The following is an 18,900-nucleotide window of genomic DNA, read 5'->3' as shown; positions in this document are numbered from 1 at the left end:
AGCCTGGGAGGGTTGGGGTGGCTGCAGAGCGGGCCCGGGGTCTTCAAGCAGGGAGGAATGAAGCGGTGGAGAGGCTGTGGGCCCAGGGCCAGGGGTCTGGCATTACCTGTCTTCAGCCAGGATGCCCACAGAGAGGGATGCCAGTGCGGTCACTGCCTCCACTTCTTCTTTGTCAGCCCCTGGCACTCTAGGCACCCAGGAGTCTGGACAGGAGGCCAGGCGCTGCATGCAGCCCCAGTATTTACCTGGGGTAAGATGCCAGGTCAGAAAGGGTTGGAGAAAGCAAGCCCCTCCACACTGCGTCCTAGACCAGATATTGAGGTTGGTGTCTCAGGCCCAGGGCCCCGGAGGAGCGGGCCTGTCCTCCACTTGGGGTCGGCTCTCCCACCTGCCCCTCTCCTCACTTCGCTCCTACTCCCGCACAGCCTGACAGGGTAAGCAGAGTGGGTTCAACATGGCTGTGAGGGAGTCCTAGCAGGTGCCCAGCCTTTCTCTCATCCCCTGTGGCTGCAAGGCCACCTTTGACTCATTCCCCACAGGTGCGGGGCTCCTGAGAGCATCAGGAGAGCCTGCTTGCCTGCAGACAGGGTCTGTGTCACAGTGACCTCCCAGAGCCCCAAGCTCGGGCCTCCCACTTAAACACAGCCCCCACCAGTGCTCAGCCCAGCACTCAGGAAAGGAGGGCCTGGGAGGTGGGACGAACACAACATGGGAGAACTGACCATCACCACAGCCGCTCTGCATGGGTGCCCAGGCCAGGAGAATGCTCCTCCTGCCTGCTGCTGTAAGGAACCATGTCCTGGAATCTGGCTCAGTGTGAGGGCACCCACCGTAAGAGGAATCAGCCATGTCTTTACCATTATGTAAAGACATCACGGCTCCCCTACCCAGCCCTTGATATGGGAATCTATTCTATTCATTTTTATCCCTAGTATAGATTATGGGTCTTGACATAAGATGCTCAATAGATGTTGAGTTGAAGTTGAAAATTTAAAGTGCTTTACAAATGTGGGGGTTATCCCAAGACGCAGCCCCCAAGCCAGCAGAGCTCCTGAGACGCCCGTGGCCAGGACTGAGGGGAGGGATGGGAACCAGGCCTTTTGGCAAACAAGGCCTGAGTGTTGCTCTTGACCTGGCCCTGGTCTAGGGCTGTAGCTAGAGATGGAGGCCAGTCCCTACCTTGAGGGGCCACTGTCTGGTAGGCACTGCTGGCTCCATCGGGAGGGCTCAGAGGATACCCCCTCACTGGGGGGTGCTCACCATTGCTGCCTGGGTCACTCACAGGAATCTTACTCCAGACCAACAGCAGGTCACCTGGCTGGCACCGGAAGCCCTAGGATCTGGCCACGGCGGGGCAGGGTACCACCAAGATCCTTCAGTCTGAGCTCAGCGAGTGTCCCATCTCCACACTTACTGTGCACCCGGATCACGGCCTCCAGAGAGCGGATGGCATTGAGGTTGGGTTTCTGTTTCCAGCCTTCTTCTGAAAGGGGATCCACCTATAGAAAACAGTACATCAGCCACCAGTCTCTCAGGGACCCACAGGCCCAGCTCACTCCCACCCCAGGGGCCCCAGCCTTCTAGCCACAAGCACACTCTACCTAGGCCAGGAGATGCTGCCTGGACCTAACTTGGAACAGAGGCTTCCGCTTCGCCTACCTTGTTTCAGGCTTGGCCACTCCCACCCTGTCCCATCCCATCTGCCTGCTCTTTGGGTAGTCCTGAGAGCCGGGCTTACCTGCCTGACAGAAGCATGGATGGGGGAGGGAGATGGCTCACCCTGTTACCCAGAAGAGCAGCCACACAGGCCTCAGAGGCGTCACAGATGGCTGTGAGGTCATGGCCACCCTCCAAGGCCAGCACCACTGCGCCTCCTGCCAGGTTCATCAGTTGCTGCGTCATGTATCCAAAACCTAGAAGTTGGGAGGGGAGAAATGGGAGGGGCGGGAGTGGAGAGGTGACCCTGTTCTCTACCCCTGTGGCTTCCCTGCCTGCTTCCTCCCTAATAAAGAATGACTCACATGTATCAATCACTATTTCCAAAGTGCTTTCACATTGAATGTCGTGCAAAACCTACTAGTATGCTTCACTCAAGGCTCAGGGAGGTTAAGGGCCTTGGGAAAGGCCCCACAGCTAGTAAGTGGCAGCAAGGTAGGACCTGAACTTGGGTCATTGACTCTAGCCTGTGTCTTTTTCACTGAGCTACACCCTCTCTTCTTTCTGTACTCTGGGCCCTGTGGCCACCCTCTATTCTGAGAGTGCTGCTTCTCTCTCCCCTTCCTCTGGAGGAGCTGCCAGCCCACCTGGAATCAACCCAGCTGTGGTGGGGAGTCCCACGGCTGAGCTTCCTGCCTACTGGACTTAAGTCCCCATGGGTATGACCTGGTCAAGCCCTCCGTGGTGAACCGGCCTGGTCCTGAGAAAGGGCCTGGTCTGTGCTCGGCTAGGAGATCCCGGGGAATTTCAGGGCCAGCTGCCATACTCCAGTCCTCAGGCTGAAAGCCCTGGGCTGGCCACTGCCACCTTCCCTTTCTGACTTGGGAGTGCCTCCCCACTCCCCGCACCGCCTGGCTCTCTGTCCCTATACGTCCCCCTCAGCTGAGGCTCCCTTACATTTGGCAGAAACATGGTAGCCACCCAGTGGGGCTGGGTGACCCTCAGCAGCATCAAATCCAGCAGACACCAGGACTAGGTCTGGAGAGAACTCTCGGGCGATGGGCATCACGACTATCCTGTGAGGTCACAAGAAGTGGCGATCATCGTACTGTGCAGGGTTGCCAGGGGCGGTCCTGCCAACTTTGCGGTGGGGCACCCTGTTCTTAGGACTCCAAGGCTCCCAATGCCCCAGCACAACTGGCAGATTTCTCTGACCTCCTTGACCTTGGCTGGCCACCCATGTCCCTGGCACACACAGCCTGAGGACTCAGCCCCCTAGGGGACTTAACTAGCAAGAGGCAGAAAGGAGCCAAGGATGGGGCACCAGAGGGAATGAAAGAGGAGTGTGTGTGACCATGTGTGTGTGCATGTGTGTGTGTGCATGCAAGCATCTGTGGGGTGCAGTGGCCGGAGCCACAGGGAAAGGGTAATCTCACAGCCTTGCAGAGATGGACTCTGGTCACAAAGCTTCAGGGACTACAAGTGCTCAGTCCTTTGGACTGAGTTGACCACACCCAGCTACTCACTACTTGAGAGCTGAGTAGGGGACAACTAGGTCCTCTGAGGTTCTGCGCCACCTGGCTACATTCTCTCATCCTCTCCCTCTTCCAGGCCCCCCCCAGCTGCCTTCCTCTACCCCTGATCCAACTCTGGGGCCTGCTTGGGTGTTCTTCATAGCCCTGGGCTCTGAGAAGACTCCAGGAACTCCAGCCCAGGGCTCTCGTAGAATTAGCTGTCATGGAGATGATAACTCCAGAAAAGTGTTTGAAGATCCATTTCCAGAATTCTCTTTTCCCAAATAGAGTGGCAGCCTTCTCTGACTAAATGTGCCAGCTCTACTCACTCCACCACCCATCTGCCAGCAATCAGTTTGAAATTGGCTCTCGGTAATGCATGCCTTTGCAAAGCACCCTTTGACTTTTGCATTCTTCTCTCTGTTTGTCCTATTCTCACTGGCGTTCACCTACAATGTCTAGGAACTGGTGGGACAGGCTGACAATCCAACTGATCACCTCCCCCCTGGTGCTCTTGGGAGAAGGGACAGGAGAGGGTGGCCTTGCCCCTCTGGGCCCCCAGAGCACGTACCTGAAAGCAGCCAGGTACTCAGGATCCCCCATGGGGGGGTCCAGACCTCCAGCCCAGGCCACATTGACATTGAAGCCCTCACCGCTGCCAGCCCCTACCTGGAAAACAGGAGGCAAGAGAGACATGAGGACAGCAGAGTCCCAGAAGGGGAACACCAGCTTGTTAGAGCTGCCAGCCCAGCTCATCCAGCCTCTTCATTTCCAGGTGGGGAAGTTTAGGATCAGAGAGGCTCAGCAGTCTGCCCAGGATCACACAGCTCGTCATGACAGAGGCAGAGTAAGTGCCAGGAGGAGGTCAATGAGGCTGGAAGATGTGGCCCTGACATGCGGTTACCTCATCCACAGCCCCACTCCCCGGGAAGAAGTTGCCGTCGTCATGGCGATGCAGAGAGATGTAGAGCACACTGGGGTCTTGGTAGAAGGTTTGCTGGGTGCCGTTGCCATGGTGCACGTCCTGTGTAGGGAGATGGGCAGTGATTAGGGAAGACAGAGAGATGGGGGCCAGGACAGGTTAGAAGGGTTTCAAGGTCAGTGGGCATTCTGAGGTCAGGACCCTAGACTGGGATCAGGAACCTGGGGTTCCTAAAGCCACATGGTCGAGTGGCCCCACGTAATCCACTGCCCGGCTCTGAACCTCGGCCTCTCTGTGCTGGACAGGGCTGGCTGTAATATGAGATCCTGAAGGACAGGAGGTGTCCCAATCTCAGGCCAGCCCACCTGAGAGAGTAACTGTGTGGACATGGGGTTAGTGGCAAGGAGAGGGAAGGGTTCAGGGTTACACATATCAGGAACCACTCTGTCTTGCATAAAGTCATGAAGTTATGAGGAGATCAGAAACCAAGCTCGGTTACAGAGGGGCAGGTACACGAGGCCCAGCCCCATCCCTCTTAGGGAGAGCTGGGCCCTACACTCGACTCACAGGACCATGCGGGAACTCAAGTGTGCAAAGGCCCTCCACCGCTCTCAACTTCTGCTTAGAAATGTCTCTTACACAGCTGTCAGTGCAGAAGGGACATAGCTTAGCAGTTAAACGCAAGCACTCTAGAGCTAACCCGCCTGGGTTCAAATCCATCTCACGACTTACGAATGACTGTGTGTGAGTTACTTAATCTCTCTGTGCTCACTTTCATCTGTAAAGTGGGTTATAGTCAGGATTAAATCCATCATGTGTAAAACCACCAGTGTCTGGATGTGATTAGTGGTGTACTGATGTTATCTGCTATTATTCTTATCATCACTACCTGTACAGGAAATGCAGAAATTACTAGATCTGCCAAAAGAAGCCAATAGAGGTCAAAAGACAACACTCAAATGACAGCTCCTACTCGTTGCAGGGGTTTGCGATGGCTGAATGCGTTCCCACACGCCATCCCCTCTAGGCCTCCCAACTGTGATGTGGGTGTTATCTTCACCCAAATTTTACACAAGGGGAAACTGAGGCTCAGAGAGGCTACTGCAGAACTAAGACATGAAGGCACATCTCTAACATCAGGCTCAGGGCTTTTCCCCCAGGGCTCTCGAATTCGAGGGTGCTACGGACAGGCACCTACCCAGTCTACAATGAGGATCTTGCTGGCCTTGCTCTGCTGTTGCAGCTGCCGGCAGGCGATGGCCACTGAGTTGAAGAAGCAGAAGCCCCTGGAAGGAGAGACAGGTCCTGCCAGCCCATTCTCTCCACATGCCCTCACCTCCCCAGGCCCCTGGGTTGGCCCAGCCTGAGAAAGCTCAGGGAAGAAGAGAGAATGTCCCTGAAGGAAGTTCCTGGGGGCTTGCCCCCCACCTCATCCCACCCAGGTCTTCCCCTAGCCTTACATGGCTGTTGAATGATCCGCATGGTGTCCTGGGGGCCGCACCACAGCGAAACCATTCTGGAAAAAGAAAGAATGCTTGTCAATCAACAGACAGCTCTGACCCACAGCTGCATGAATGTACCCCAAGAGTTCAAATCTCAACCTGGTTCCCAGAGCCCTCAATTTCCCCTCCAAAACCCTGTAGCAATCTCTAAGAGGAATGCGATGCCTGGGGTTCTGGGCCTGGATTCCCCACTACCCCACTCTGCTGCCTCCTTTGTGGTGTGTCCACCTTCAACCCAAACCTCCTACCTTTAGCTCACGAGAAGCCACTTTGAAGGCGAGGTCAGTGACACTGCCAGCGGCCCAGCGGGCTGCATTGGAGGAATGCAGCTCATTCCAGATGGTGTCAGTGTCCACCTGCGGGAGCCAGAGTCAGGGCCCGCATCATCCAAGGCTTCACACAGGAGCCAGGGCCCAAGGGGGTGATCCCCACCCCACGGCCAGGACCCCAGGGGCAGGGAGCTGGGCAGACAGTGCTGCCTCCCCAGTGCCCCACCGCCCAAAGGCAAGGCCTCCTGTGTCCCCCAATCCCAGCATGACTTTTTCCCAGCTTAAGTCCCAGCACCAGCCCATTATCTGGCCAGCACTCTGCTGGCAGCATCACGCCTGCCTCCCCGGTCAGGGGAGGGGGCATGGCGTTACCTGGGCGGGACTTGGGGTTTGGGCCGGGAGGGGGTTTTAAGCCCCAGCTGACTCTGCTCAGGCCCTGCGGGACGGTCGGAGCTGGAGGGGCCGTCTGCACCACTGTCTTCCACTCAGGGCCCCTAGCCCAGGCTGGGAGGCCCCCCAAACCCAGTCCCTGGGCCTCAAGGCTAGGGAGGGGCCGGGGGGCATGATGGGGAGATGGGGAGGGCGAGGCAGACCAAGAGAGGCGAGGAAGGCAGAGAGAGTCGCAAGAGGCTGGAGAAAGAGAGAGAGAGAGAAAGACAGAGAGGGAGAGGAGGGAGGAGAAAACAGAAGCAACAACAGTTGGAAAAACCAGAAAGTGGCAAGAAATGGGAAGTTGTGAATAGGGCACTGACTGGCTCCCAAAGTCCCCCACCAGCTACAGCTCCCACTTTCCCTCCGGAATGAGGCCTCCATCCCCTGCCTCTACACACCTTGCTTGAGAAACTACTGCAGAGATAGTGTTAGGCGAGGAGAGCTGAGCCAGAGGGAGCGGGAAGCTCCCTTCACAAAGGGGTGAGGACTTAGGAAGCAAAGCTCGCGAGCGGAGTTTGGGGCTGTGTCCCGGAGTAGGGAGTGCTGGGATCGCCAAGGACACTGGAAGCACCACCATGACGTCACACCAGGCAGCCCAAGGTCTGGGGACCAGGCTGAGGTACCCCAACTTGCCACTTCAGAGCAGACAGAGCAGCCTGGCGGCCAATGCCCAATCATGGGAGTCTTTGAAGGGAGAGATGATCCTAAGCCCCAGCCTTGGCCCTGCTCCTGAAACCTCACTCAACATCTACCAGACACCTTCTAGGGGCAAGGCTTAGGCTGGACTCCGCATTCGGGGGAGACTGTGGGTCCGAGACACGCCTGTCCAAAAGGAGCTTCCTGCTGCAGGGGGCACCTCAGGAAGTCCTTGGCTCACCCTGTCTGGCAGAACCACAACAAGCAGAGGTTCTGCAGGGGCTGGGCCTGGGAGAACCACAGGGAGGAGAGCTGAGAGCCCTGGCAACGCCCCCCTGAGACCCCTGGGCACACTTACCCCAACCCCACCACAGGGCAGCATCACAAACATCCGCTGTGCCAGGAGCCCTGCGGGGAGAGGCCCAGCCCACGTCAGCGTGAATACTCTCAGCCTTTGGCCCAACAGGGAGCAGGGAGCCCAGACAGCAGGGCTGGGTGAATATTGGGGGAGAGAAATATGGAAGGGAGAGGTGGAGGTGGGCTGAGGAGGGGCTCGGCAGTAAGCTGGAGTAGGGACGTCCAGGGTGCAGGAGGAGGCTGGCTGGGCGGGCAGAGCCAAGACAGGAGTGCATGGGAGCTGGGTGAGGTAAGCTGGCATGGGGAGACAGGGCCACTAGGCCCTTACCTGCCAGCTTCCCGTTGTCCAGTTTGAGGCGGCTGAGCGGGTTGGTGCCGTAGAGGAGCACGTGCCGCTCAGAGTGGACCGACTGCAGCTCTTCCAGGGATGCCTTCCGGCCTCGGAGACACTGAAAAGGGGACCACAGAGCTCTGAGCTCATGCTCGCCCCTTCCCTCCCATCACCACCACCCCATGTGCCCCTCATCTCTCATGGGCCCCAGGGCCCCCCACCCCTCCCCTCCCATGACTCCTCCCTCCACCCATTCCTCGGGCCCCACCCGCGCCTCCTCACCTCACACTGGCTCCGGAGCCCCCGCTCCTGCAGCCGGGACCAGATGCTCTGGATGCGGCCGGCATGCTCCGGGTGCCTGCTGTTGTCACCGCAGGAGCACTGGTGCTTCAGCATGACCGAGTCATAGATCAGCCCTGCAGGAGCAAGGGTCAGAGCGGGGACCCAGGGAGTCCTCACGCCCCATGGCCTTGGCTGCAGAGAACACGCCAGCACCGCCACAGCAGGCACCCACATGGAGCCGGGCGGGTACACACCCCTCACACCCACACAGGCCTGCATTTCATCCTGCCCCTACCCCAGCCCCAGCCCCTCACACCTGTCCACACACGCCCAGACACTTCCCCAGGTGGCAGCAGCCAACACATCAACACAGCTCCAGCCAACACGGCTGCCACAGAGCCATGGCCTTCCCACATGCGGACACGACTGCTGGGTGGCCCAGCACTCGAGGGCCCAGCACCAGGCCCTCAAGTGCTCAGAGCAAAGCATGAGGCCTAACGTACAGCATCTCACACACGTGTCATGAACCCAGAGAGGCTACCAAGGGGCAGCAGGAGGGAAAAGAATTCCTAGGAAACCCCCAAACCGGGAGCTAAGAAGCCCACGATGACACTGGACCATGTGATAGACAAATCCAGCTTTGGAGAAGTGACTATTTCAGTCTGACCCGTGGGAAGTCTTCAGAGGAGGGTCCTGCTCATTGCGGGTGGGAGGGTCAATTTCTGTGCGTCTAGGACACCAACGACTCTCAAAATGCTCACACCATGTGACCCAGGAATGCTACTCCTTTACAGTGAACCTTGGGAAATAATCCCAAGCATGAGGAAAGATTTATGCATAAGGAAATTCAAATAAGCTATAATCTAAATGTCTAACTGATAAGGGATCCCTCAGTAAAAATGAAATACAATAATGAAATACTATGAGACTCTCAGTTTTAAAGACTAATTATGCCAAGAAGGATTCATAATATGTTAACTAAGTAAAGCAGGATACAAAACGTAGTTCATGTGTTCATGGCATCTGTACATGTACATATATGGCCAGAACAAAGCCTGGACTGAAATACAGCAGAATTTCAGAGGGGTTACTTCTGGGTGGTGGGATACTGGTTGGTGATTTTTCTTTTCTTCTTAGGTTTTTCTGTACTCTTCAAAATGTCTAAAATACTTCTGAGCTCTTTTTACAAGCAGAGCAACAGTAATAAATATCATTTTTTAAAAGGGCCGAGTGCACTGGCAGGAGACTGGAATTCTTATCCTGGCTTGACTACCACTTGCTATTTGACCACAGGCTTGTCACCTTAGAGTTCGTGAGCCTTGGTCCTCATCGGCCAAATGCAATAACCAGCTGTTCCATGTGCTCCATGGGTACTACGTGGGCCTAACAAGGCTAAGCGCTCTGTGGCCTCTAAAAACGTCCCAAGTGACACCAAGACACCCACATGGACTCGTGCAGCCGAGCCCCTCCCTCCACCCGCCACCCTCCTCCCGGTCTCACCTGTGGTGAAGGGCAGGGTCCTGGCAGGGGTCTCTGAGCTGGAGAGGACTCGGGCCTGGCTGGCAGGCTCTGGGGCTGACAGTGAGGCAGGTGCGGCTGGGGAAGACTGAGCCCGGGACAGAGGCCGGTGCCCACCCTGGGCCAGAGGAAGCAGCACAGTGTCCCCGGTGCTGCCCCGGGGGAGCCGCCCAGCCAGTCGCTGCTGTTCCCAGAGCAACACCTAGGGGAAAGATGGGGCCTTGGTCGCCAGTGTCTCAGGGTCCTGCTCCCTCTACTTCTGCCTGAGGTCTTGGGAACTGCCAAGCAGGCCCCTTTCCTAGAGAGATTCCAGGATAAACCTAGACCTGCTGTCCAGTGGGGCTCTGGCCTTTGACTCTCTAAGCCCCCTGTCCCCTGCAGCCCCCTGACAGGTTTGCACCCCAGACTGACCACCCATTCCACCAGCTCCCCGGGCCCTTGGGGCTCCAAAGCCAGGAACCAGGGGAGGGGCGCTGGATCTTGCGCTGACCAGGATGTCCTCCTGTCCTGGACTATGTAACTGTTCAAGAACATGTGTGTGGCCTGTCGTCATGTGTTATGGAGTGAATTATGTTCCCCACCCTCAAATTTATATGTTGAAGTCCCAACCCCCAGTACCTCTAAACATGACCTTATTCAGAGATAGGGTCTTTACAAACAGAAGTAATCAAATTAAAATGAGGTCGTTAGGGTGGGCCTTACCCCAGTATGACTATTGTCCTTATAGGAAGAAGAAATCTGAACAGGCATTCACAGAGGGAAACCACATGAAGCCACAGGAAGAAGATGCCCATCCACAAGCCAAGGAGAGAGACCGGGAACAGCCCCTGCCCTCACACTCACAGCCCCCAGAAGGAACCAACTCCACCAACACCTTGATTTTGACTTCCAGCCTCCAGAACTGTGAAATGGTAAATGCCTGCTGTTTAAGGCACCCAGCCTGTATCCCAACAGCTCCGGCAAGCTAATGCACTGGGTCTCGATTCCCACAGTGAGAGCATTCTGCTGGACACGCTGGAGCCTGGCTCCATCCCACCTCTGGCCCTAGCCACTTTTCTGGATAGAGGGGAGACATACCAGGGCAGGACTATGTGTGGCTCCAGGAAAGGACAGACTCCTTCCTGGAAAAGGGACATGCTTCACCTGAGACTGGCAAGCTGTTGTGTGTATGTGTGTGTATGGGTGTGTGAGTGTGCATGTGTGTGTGTGCCTACACCTTAGTGTGGATCCAGCACCCAGGATCTTACAGGGCAACCATGGGTCCTAGAGCTGCCTGTTGCACTGATGTCGTATCTCCCTCCCTTCCCCATCTTATGCCAGGCCCGAGTCTTCTGAGGACACTTTCTGAGGGGCAGGTGGGGACTGCCATACCTGAGGGTGCTGCTGGAGAGGAGCAGGGCCTCTGGCCTCAGGCTGCCCATGGCCCAGCTCCCTGTGCTCCAGGCCATCGTCCACCACCTGGCCCGGTCCCCCGCCATCTGTCTCCAGGTCTTCAGCCGAGGGTATCTGCCGCAGCCGGGGCTTCTCACTCGGCTTGGCTGACCTCTGGGGAGGGGAGAACCTGGCTGAGAAGCCATGGTGGAGCGAGGGACATGGGGTGGGAGGTGGTGGGCTGGGCCGGGCAGCCAGTCATCTTGCTAGGACTCCAGCTGCCATGCAGCTCTGGGCCCCAAGAAGCTACATCCCCCTCTTTTGCCCTCCAGGTCCCTGCCCTTTCTAAGCACCCCGCTTCTTTTGGCCCCTAAGGCCCCAGTTAAGCACTCCCTCAATACCTCCACTACCCAATTCCTCTCACCTTGATCACCTGGACGTGAGTTTTGAGCTGCTCCAGGCGGGGCTGCATGGGGCCCGGCGGTGGGGGAGCGGTGGCACTGGGGGGCAGGGGCTCTGAGCGAGTCCGGCTCAGTGGCCAGTGGAGGCCTGACCCAGAGAGCCGCTCGGTGGTCATTAAGGACTGGGCAAAGTGGAAGGGCAAGGGCCCAAGCCCGGGCACTGGAAAGAATCGGGGGGTGGAATAAGGAGGGAACCACAGGGAGCAATGGAAGGAAGCGAGGGTACAGGGTGGGGGGCCAGGGTGCAGCAGGGCAATGCGCAGGACAGGGGGACAGAGATGGGGAGGAAGGATGGGTCCATCCCAAGCTTGGCTCTTAGCAGGGTGCAGGGACCCAGCCCCTTCCCTGAAGCAGCAGCAGACTCACCAGTCAGCAGTGGGGCATGAGAGCCTGAGGGGTCCAGGAGGAGAATGGGCTGCAGGCGAGAGGGCAAGGTGCCCCCAGCCTCGGGCTCCAAGCCATGGGGCAGGAAGAGGGGAGTGTGGGGGCTCCCCAGGATTGGCCCCCGAGGGCCCAGAGTCGGATGGGTCCTGCGGTCACCGTCAGCCTGGGGGAGAGGCGGGAGAAGTCACGGGGAAGAAGATTCCAGCAGAGAACAATGAAGGTGATGGGGTGAGGCAGCAAGAAAAGGGAGTGAAAGAAGCTGGGGGGGCTTGGAGTGGGGGTGGGCACCCCAGCCACTCACCCTGGCAGGGGCGGGCAGCCCCAGAGTGATTGCGGGCAGCAAGGACACTGTCGGCAAGGCGAACGGGGCCACAGAAGTCTCCTGCAGCCGCAGCCGCTGGCCCAAGAGCGCCTGCCATAGGGAGCAGGGCGAGGGTCACCGGTCCCAGACCTCTACCCCGGCGCACCTTCCCCAGAACACCCAGGAGGCTCTGGCAGGGGCTGCCCAGACCCTGCAGCCCCAGCCCAGGTAGGGCCGCCTGCTGGAAGAAGGCTGAGCCTCAGAACTGCCCCAGGAGAGCCCAGTCTCGGCAAGGCCTTACCTCCGAGCCCAGGACGGGATTGGGGCCGTGCTCGCTGTCATTGGGGGAGCTGCACCCTGATGCGGGCGTGCTGCTACTACTTGGGGAGGAGTCTGAGGGTTGGGGAGAGAGGGAAGTGCAGTCAGAGGCCAGGGTGGGCAGGAGGGTACAGCCAGGCCGCCTGGTGCAGGAGACCCAGGAGCACCCCCTTCCTTAACGAGCACCTTTGCTTCCTGCTTTCTTTTTTTTTTTTTTTTGAGACAGAGTCTTGCTCTGTTGCCCAGGCTGGAGTGCAATGGCACAATCCCGGCTCTCTGCAACCTCCACCTCCTGGGTTCAAGCGATTCTCCTGGCTCAGCCTCCCAAGTAGCTGGGACTACAGGCATGCACCACCGTGCCTGGCTAATTTTTGTATTTTTAGTAGAGACAGGGTTTCACCATATTGTCCAGGCTGGTCTCAAACTCCTAACCTCAGGTGACTGACCTGCCTCAGCCTCCCAAAGTGCTGAGATTATAGGCGTGAGCCACCACACCCGGCCTCCTGCTTTCTTCCCATCAGAGCAGGAAGAAGACAGGCCACCTTTGGCCTACAGCACCTTTGCATAATTTTTTGAAGGGTGCCCCCTTTTCTGGGAGATGTCACCTTAGCTAACAGAGCAGGGGCTGGGTTTCAGCCCCAACTCCCCCGCTTCGGCAAGTGTGTGGGACACCCCCATGCAAGCACGCATGGCAGTCCTAAGGAGGGGACCCCTGTCTAGGTGGGGCCTGACCCAAAGGGACAAGACCAGCCAGGTTTGAGGATGGCAACCGCACTGGCTCAGCCGGCCCTCACCTCCGAGGGTCTCTGCGGGCCGCCGCCGGAGGCTGGGGGGCGCACTCTCCTTTCGGAGCAGTGGATTCTTCCTCCGCTCCAGGGACTTCTTGGGCTTATAGCGCAGCTTCAGGTTGGGCTCAGAGACTGCAGGGAGCACCAGCGTCACTCAGGCCCCCACCACCCTTCTTTTTTCCACCCTTTAATCCCTCAGTCCCAGTCATCTCTATCGGTCAAGGAAAGAGAAGGCAGAACTAGAAAGAAGATCCTAGCCTACCGATGATCCCCTGGCCCAGCCCAGCCCGCCCACCCCTGCACACTCCTCCCCATGTCCGAGGCCCTTCCCCCTTCCTTTGCCTGAAAGGTCCGCCTGTTTGTTCAGCTCACCTGTCTTGCGCAGAGGGAAGTGCTCTGGGGGGTCACTGGGCAGGCTGGGAACAGGAGGCAAAAAGCTGCTGAGCATGGAGCGGGTGGCTCCTTCCGTCTCCAGGGGCTCCAGGGTTCTACAGAACGAGTGCCAAGGCTGCTTCAGAGGTGTGGGGACACTGCACGGGCACTGCCCTGAGCACGGGCACTGGGACCTGAGGGAGAGGCTGCAGCGGGCAGGGCTGGGCAACGTGGGGCTGGTAGGAATGGGGACCATCTCCAGGTGGCAGCAGTGGGCCGCCTGTCCGCTCCAGCAGCTACAGTGCAGAGCTCTGACCTAGGCATAGAAGCCAGGTGCTTGGTGCGTGGGTGAAGAGCCCACTGGGGGCTCTGTCACCTGCACTAGGAACCTGCTCTAGGAACCAGGACATTTTTGCACTCAGGGAAAATATAGAGAAGGGGCTCATGTGCAAGAAAAAAGCCAGTAGGGTGTGTGTGTGTGTGTGTGTGTGTGTGTGTGTGAAGGGCTCGGGTGGGGTGGGGAGAATTTAAAGAGAGAAGAGGGCAGGTATCAGTTGAGAGAGGGGCTTGGGGGCATTATGTTTAGAGGAAGGGTAAGGACTGGTTGTGGCAACTGGGGAGGAAGGAGGCAAGTGTGTGTGTGCTCATGGCTAACACGGGGGCAGGGGTGGAGGGTGCATGTGGGGACAGGAGGGCAGGTGAGGAGGGTGCTACCTGTAGGGAATGCCGGGGCTGTTGGGATGGACTGTTCTTTCTAGGGCCGCCTGCTGTTTTTTCAGAATCACCTCCGCTAGCTTCTGCTTGACCACGCTGCTGGCTACAGCACCTGTAGGGGCAGAGTCACGAGGGGGCTGGAGGTGGGTGGACAGGCGGCCTCGTGGCACTCCCTGGCCACTGCCCTGTCCCCATCCTCAGTAGGAGGCGTCCCAGGGACTCCCTAGGCAAGAGCCAAGCCCGAGGCCCTACCCCTCCCTAGAGCCTCCAGACACCACCCCCCACCCCCACATCCCCCACACATTCACAGGCAGAGCCCAGGCAAGCAGAGGGAAAGCCTCGGCTCAGGCCCAGCTGGCTGCGGCCCTCCCACCTCACCCCTCACAAGCCACACAGGCAGCCGCAGGCACCCGGCTGGTGGGGCTGGGCTGGGCTGGGCTGGTGGGGCTCGGCTGGGGTGGGGTGGCCACCTCCTTACTTCGCTTGCTCTTGTCCTTGTGGAGAAGCTGCCGCAGCTCTTGTTCCTGGGGTCCCACCTGCAACTCGGGCATCGGCGTGTCCATGGAGAGCTGTGGGCAGGGCCGGCAGCCCAGAAAGGGACAAGGAGTTGAGGACTGAGACTGGTGTCTAGGGATGCTGAAGGCGGGGAGGCTGGGGACCAAGCTCAAGGTGGCCCCACGTGCAGGGAGCTCCATCTTTACCCTCATGGGCTCCACCGAGCGCTGCTGCTGCAGGCCTGCTAGGAAGAGGTGGTGGTGCAGGCGCTGGGGACGCTGCAGGGCCAGCAATGTGGGCTCTGGTGGGGGCTCCACTGGGGGCCGCTGGCCCACCCGCAGGTCCATGGGCTGCGGCTGAGGGCCTGGTGTGTCTGCACAGGGCCTGGGGCAGCCTAGGGACAGAGAGAGGGAGCAGGGTAAACTGGAAAGTTTGTCCTCGGGGGCATGATACAGCCTGATCCCCCCTCAGCCTCCCTCAGGCTCACTTGACAATGGCAAAACACTCTCATGGGGGTTTTTCCTCACTTAATCCTGTCATGGTCCTGCAAGGTAGGTATTATCAATTCCATTTTACTCGTGAGAAAAAAGTCACATGAACTGTACACAGTTACACTGTATCACTGGTGGTGTTTGAATGGAGTCTTCCGACTCCACCACAGTGCTCTTCCACTAAACATGCTCCTCCCTGGGCCGGGGGCTGAGGGCTACAGTGATCTACGATGGGCTGCAGATCCTATGGTAGGACATTCTTGGCCCTGCCTTCTCCCTCCCTTCATCCCTCCCTGGAATCAGAGGATTTGCCCAGCTGCCCTCTAATGAGTTGGGCTCAAAGGAAGCAATCAGGCAGGCAAACAGGCCCACTTTGTTCTGCCTCCAGCCCCAAGCCTCACAGGCCCTCTGCGTCGCCACCCTCCCATGCTCTATCCCCAGTCATGAGATAAAGTGATGCCGCCAGCCCTGACCGGCCACGTTGGGCCTACAGAACCCTGTGCCCAGGGTAGGTTCCTCAGCTCATAGGGCCCATGTGTCCTTGGGCCTGCTCCTGGGTGCCTCCATGGCAGCTCTGGGCCTGGCATGGTCAGGATGGCAGGCACGGCTCCTCTTCTCAAGTGTCCTCTGCACCCACACTAGGAGCACCCTGCCAAGGCTGTGGGTGCAGGGGCTATTTATAACTGGCCACCAGACTAGGGTCCATGCCAGCATAGCCAGCTGGACCAGGCTGGGCTGAGCAGCCAGAGAGGCTGAGACACTGGGAGATGGAGCTGTTGCAGCGGGCTTATCCTGGAGAAGGGGAAGTGGGTGGGGTAGGAGCAGGCCGGCCCCATGGGAGGGCACACAAGTGGAGAAGCCTTCCTGGAGAGGCCTCCTTCAGCAATTCCAACGCTGGGCATCTCCCAGTGGGGCAGCCACAGACTGTCCTCAGGGATTGGGGCTGAGGAGGGCTGGAAAGGCCTGTGGCAAAGTACCAGTCCAGGAGTCAGAAATCATAGCCTCCAGGCCCAAGCCGGCCTCTCCTAACCACAATCTTTACATCTACAGCACTTGTGCATGAGCAGCTACAAAACCCTCTCACCTCCTCAACCCACTGGCCCTGGGGGGTAGTCATTACTATCTTGTTATTCTAAATAAGGAAACTGAGGCTCGGAGGTGAAGGGCCCTGTCCAAAGTCACCCTGCTAGGGGCAGAGCTAGCATGGGTTCTAGTCCTAACAAGGCAGGTACTCCAGTTTTCCACCAACTTTCAGGAATTCACCTCCCCTCAAGGGGCTTTCTCACTAAGCAAAGAGGGGTTTGCAGTAGGCTGTCATTAAAGGGCATTCACTCTAACATTCCCTGACTGTGACATGGACACAAGACAGGAGCCCAGCAAGGAGGTGCCCACCATGTCCCCCGAATATCAAGAGGCCTGGAGGGACGGTGATGGCTGTGCACCCAGATGCCGCCCACAGTAGAAAATGCACGGCTTTGATGCCGCACCCCTTGTTCACATTGCCTCCCAAGAAATCCGGATTCTCATTCGGGTTGAGTCTGGGTTTCGAATACCAAAACACTCCTGCCCCAGGAAAGGTTTCAGTCCTTCCATGTTCTGTGTCCTGGCTTCCCGGGGTGACTCCCCTGATTATGCAAGAGGGGCTTGGGGGAACCAAGGCCAGCGACCTGGACCCAAGACCAGTGGCTTCAGCCACAAACGGACTGTGAGCAGACCCCCAGCAGGGGCCCTTCCCCTCACATTCTGCATGGCCACTGCCTCCACAGCAGAAGGGAATACAGGATGGGCTCTGCCTGGAGCCCTGGAAATACTTTTCGAGGTGCTTTAGCATTTGTGAGTCTCCACAATCTGGTCCTAACTTGGCTTCTCTCAACTTGGTCTGCATTTGAACATGAACCCTCCACCTTGGCCATCAGCTTCCACCTGTCACAAATCCACATCTCTTCCGTTCTCTGACCTTTTGCTCACAATGTCCCCCTGCCTGTGCTGTCCTCATCCCTACATTCTACTTTTCCAAATCCTACTCTTTGCTCAAAGCTCAGCTGGAGTCCTCCCTCATCCCTGGACCCAGCCAGCGCCTAGCATCCCTCCCTCTTTTGGACTCCAATCACGTGGCTGTTCCACACCAGGATTAGTGCTCTGTGGGCAGGTACCATGTCTGAGTTAAGCTCCATAGGGCAGGGACTTGGTTTCATGCATTGCTTGTTATTCCTAGCACCTGGAATAGCACCTAGCACATGACAGGCACTCCACAAACATAGAATCAATGAATAAATCAGTGTCTCTCCTAAAATGTCCAGGAAAGTACCCTGGCACAGAGACAGAACTCATTAATGATTCTTGAACAAATGGATAAACTCATGAATCAGTGTCCTCTCATTGGGCACTGGTCACATTATTACATTCTATTTTTTTCTCTTTGTATTTGTGTGTGCTTCCTCCCTAACCTGCCTGTTAGCTTTTCAACAGCCAGGACTGAAGCAAGGAGGATACCTGGGCTCCACTTCTCCCTGCTATATGGAATTATTAGGCATCAGGCTGTATATCTTGCACTCAGTAGGCCCTTGGTTGATATTGGCTACACTGAAGGAAGGGCAGACCGCGTCTAGTCCAGACCTGGCCCCAAAGGCATGTCCTAAACCAAAGCAGCAGCAGGAAGTCCAGTCCTTCCCCAGGGCAGCCTAGCAGCAGAGGAGGCTCGGGCCAGCAGAGGGAGGAGGCGCAGACGGTGAGAGAACACTTCCCCTCCAGCAGAGCAGTCCTGCAAGGGCTGCCATGCCCACCTTGCAGAGCCGGTGTGAGGACCGAGTCCACACACAAGAACACACCTTGCCTGGTGCCTGACACGGGGTAGGGGTCTTTCAGTATAAATATTAGCTTCTTACTTTCCTTCCTGTTTCACTGCTCCCAGCAAGGACAAGACGGGCATCCTGTGTTTCCTTTTCCTGTTGTGTTTCCTAGCACTGCGCCCAGCCAGCATCCAGGGCTGCCTCTCTTACCCCGGCTCCTCGCCCCTCCCTGGAGCCGCCACCTCCTGGCTCTCTGGCAGATCAGCCAGCGACCCTGCTTCTCTAACCCCTCAGCTTCTCGCCTTCTTACAGCCTTTCCACGCCTCATCTTCCACTCCCTACCATGGACTCCCCGGGGTTTGACTCTTACCTGCGCCAGTGGGGCTGCAGTAGTGGGCACCCGGGCTCACCTGGGTCCCATCTGTAGAGAGAGAGAGACGGAGTGAAAGAGCTGCAGGGAGGGGTGAGGAGAGGGAGCAGGAAGGAAAGAGGGTCAAGCCAGGCCTGCTCCCTGCCACTCCAAGCTTGAGCACTCCAAAGCCTGGGACCTCCACCAGAAGCTAATCAAAACGAGAAGACCCCACCCCATTCGACTCCTCCAATCCCCCTGCTGGTGAAAAGGGCTCCCAGCTCCCTCTTCCTCAAGTCACTCATTCTAAATGACTTGAGCTCAGACTACAGCAAGAACCTAAGGAGGCCTCAGCTCACCCAGCAGTGCCCTCAGCCCTCCCTCCTGTGGTCAGATACGATCTTCCCTGGGCAGCCAAACCAGGCTCCCATCGCCCGAGGGAAAGAAGAAGGCTGAGAGGTGAGGTGGGGCCAGAGGTGGGAGAGCCTGGCTGGGGGCACGGCTGGGGGGACAGGAGGAGATGGGGAGGAGCAGGCCTGGAGAGAGGGACCCTGGCCTGCTCAGAGCCTCCCAGGTGGGAGTGAAAGGAGCAGGAGGGGACACAGAGGTTTCCAGAGTGGGGGAGGGACTGGGTCATGGCCCGGAGGT

General features: G+C 57.9%; 1 protein-coding gene across 9 annotated transcripts in view; it reads right to left on the bottom strand.

Moving 5' to 3' along the window:
* HDAC7 (histone deacetylase 7) overlaps positions 1 to 18,900 on the bottom strand; it is a 37,541-nt gene that overhangs the window by 1,247 nt on the left and 17,394 nt on the right. For 4 of the 9 annotated variants that reach the window (XM_063694033.1, XM_055357358.2, XM_063694031.1 and 1 more), the window contains exons 2-25: positions 18,274 to 18,324; positions 14,830 to 15,017; positions 14,607 to 14,697; positions 14,129 to 14,240; positions 13,415 to 13,530; positions 13,049 to 13,174; positions 12,238 to 12,329; positions 11,937 to 12,047; positions 11,618 to 11,798; positions 11,215 to 11,411; positions 10,791 to 10,964; positions 9,402 to 9,621; positions 7,902 to 8,035; positions 7,617 to 7,737; positions 7,290 to 7,339; positions 5,843 to 5,950; positions 5,553 to 5,608; positions 5,291 to 5,378; positions 4,075 to 4,194; positions 3,742 to 3,839; positions 2,614 to 2,732; positions 1,780 to 1,913; positions 1,415 to 1,499; positions 107 to 245 (exon numbers count right to left, since the gene is read on the bottom strand). In XM_063694033.1, the coding sequence (XP_063550103.1) occupies positions 107 to 245; positions 1,415 to 1,499; positions 1,780 to 1,913; positions 2,614 to 2,732; positions 3,742 to 3,839; positions 4,075 to 4,194; positions 5,291 to 5,378; positions 5,553 to 5,608; positions 5,843 to 5,950; positions 7,290 to 7,339; positions 7,617 to 7,737; positions 7,902 to 8,035; positions 9,402 to 9,621; positions 10,791 to 10,964; positions 11,215 to 11,411; positions 11,618 to 11,798; positions 11,937 to 12,047; positions 12,238 to 12,329; positions 13,049 to 13,174; positions 13,415 to 13,530; positions 14,129 to 14,240; positions 14,607 to 14,697; positions 14,830 to 14,970 (2,813 nt within the window). In that variant the 5' untranslated portion in view covers positions 14,971 to 15,017; positions 18,274 to 18,324. The remainder of the gene's footprint in view (positions 1 to 106; positions 246 to 1,414; positions 1,500 to 1,779; positions 1,914 to 2,613; positions 2,733 to 3,741; positions 3,840 to 4,074; positions 4,195 to 5,290; positions 5,379 to 5,552; positions 5,609 to 5,842; positions 5,951 to 7,289; positions 7,340 to 7,616; positions 7,738 to 7,901; positions 8,036 to 9,401; positions 9,622 to 10,790; positions 10,965 to 11,214; positions 11,412 to 11,617; positions 11,799 to 11,936; positions 12,048 to 12,237; positions 12,330 to 13,048; positions 13,175 to 13,414; positions 13,531 to 14,128; positions 14,241 to 14,606; positions 14,698 to 14,829; positions 15,018 to 18,273; positions 18,325 to 18,900) is intronic. The other 5 variants (XM_063694034.1, XM_055357360.2, XM_063694032.1 and 2 more) reach the window with 3 other exon arrangements.

The sequence above is a fragment of the Gorilla gorilla genome, chromosome 10, assembly GCF_029281585.2.
Source record: "Gorilla gorilla gorilla isolate KB3781 chromosome 10, NHGRI_mGorGor1-v2.1_pri, whole genome shotgun sequence".
Taxonomy (NCBI): domain Eukaryota; kingdom Metazoa; phylum Chordata; class Mammalia; order Primates; family Hominidae; genus Gorilla; species Gorilla gorilla.
The sequence above is the reverse complement of the archived record's forward strand: the minus strand, read 5'-3'. Positions and strand labels throughout refer to the sequence as shown.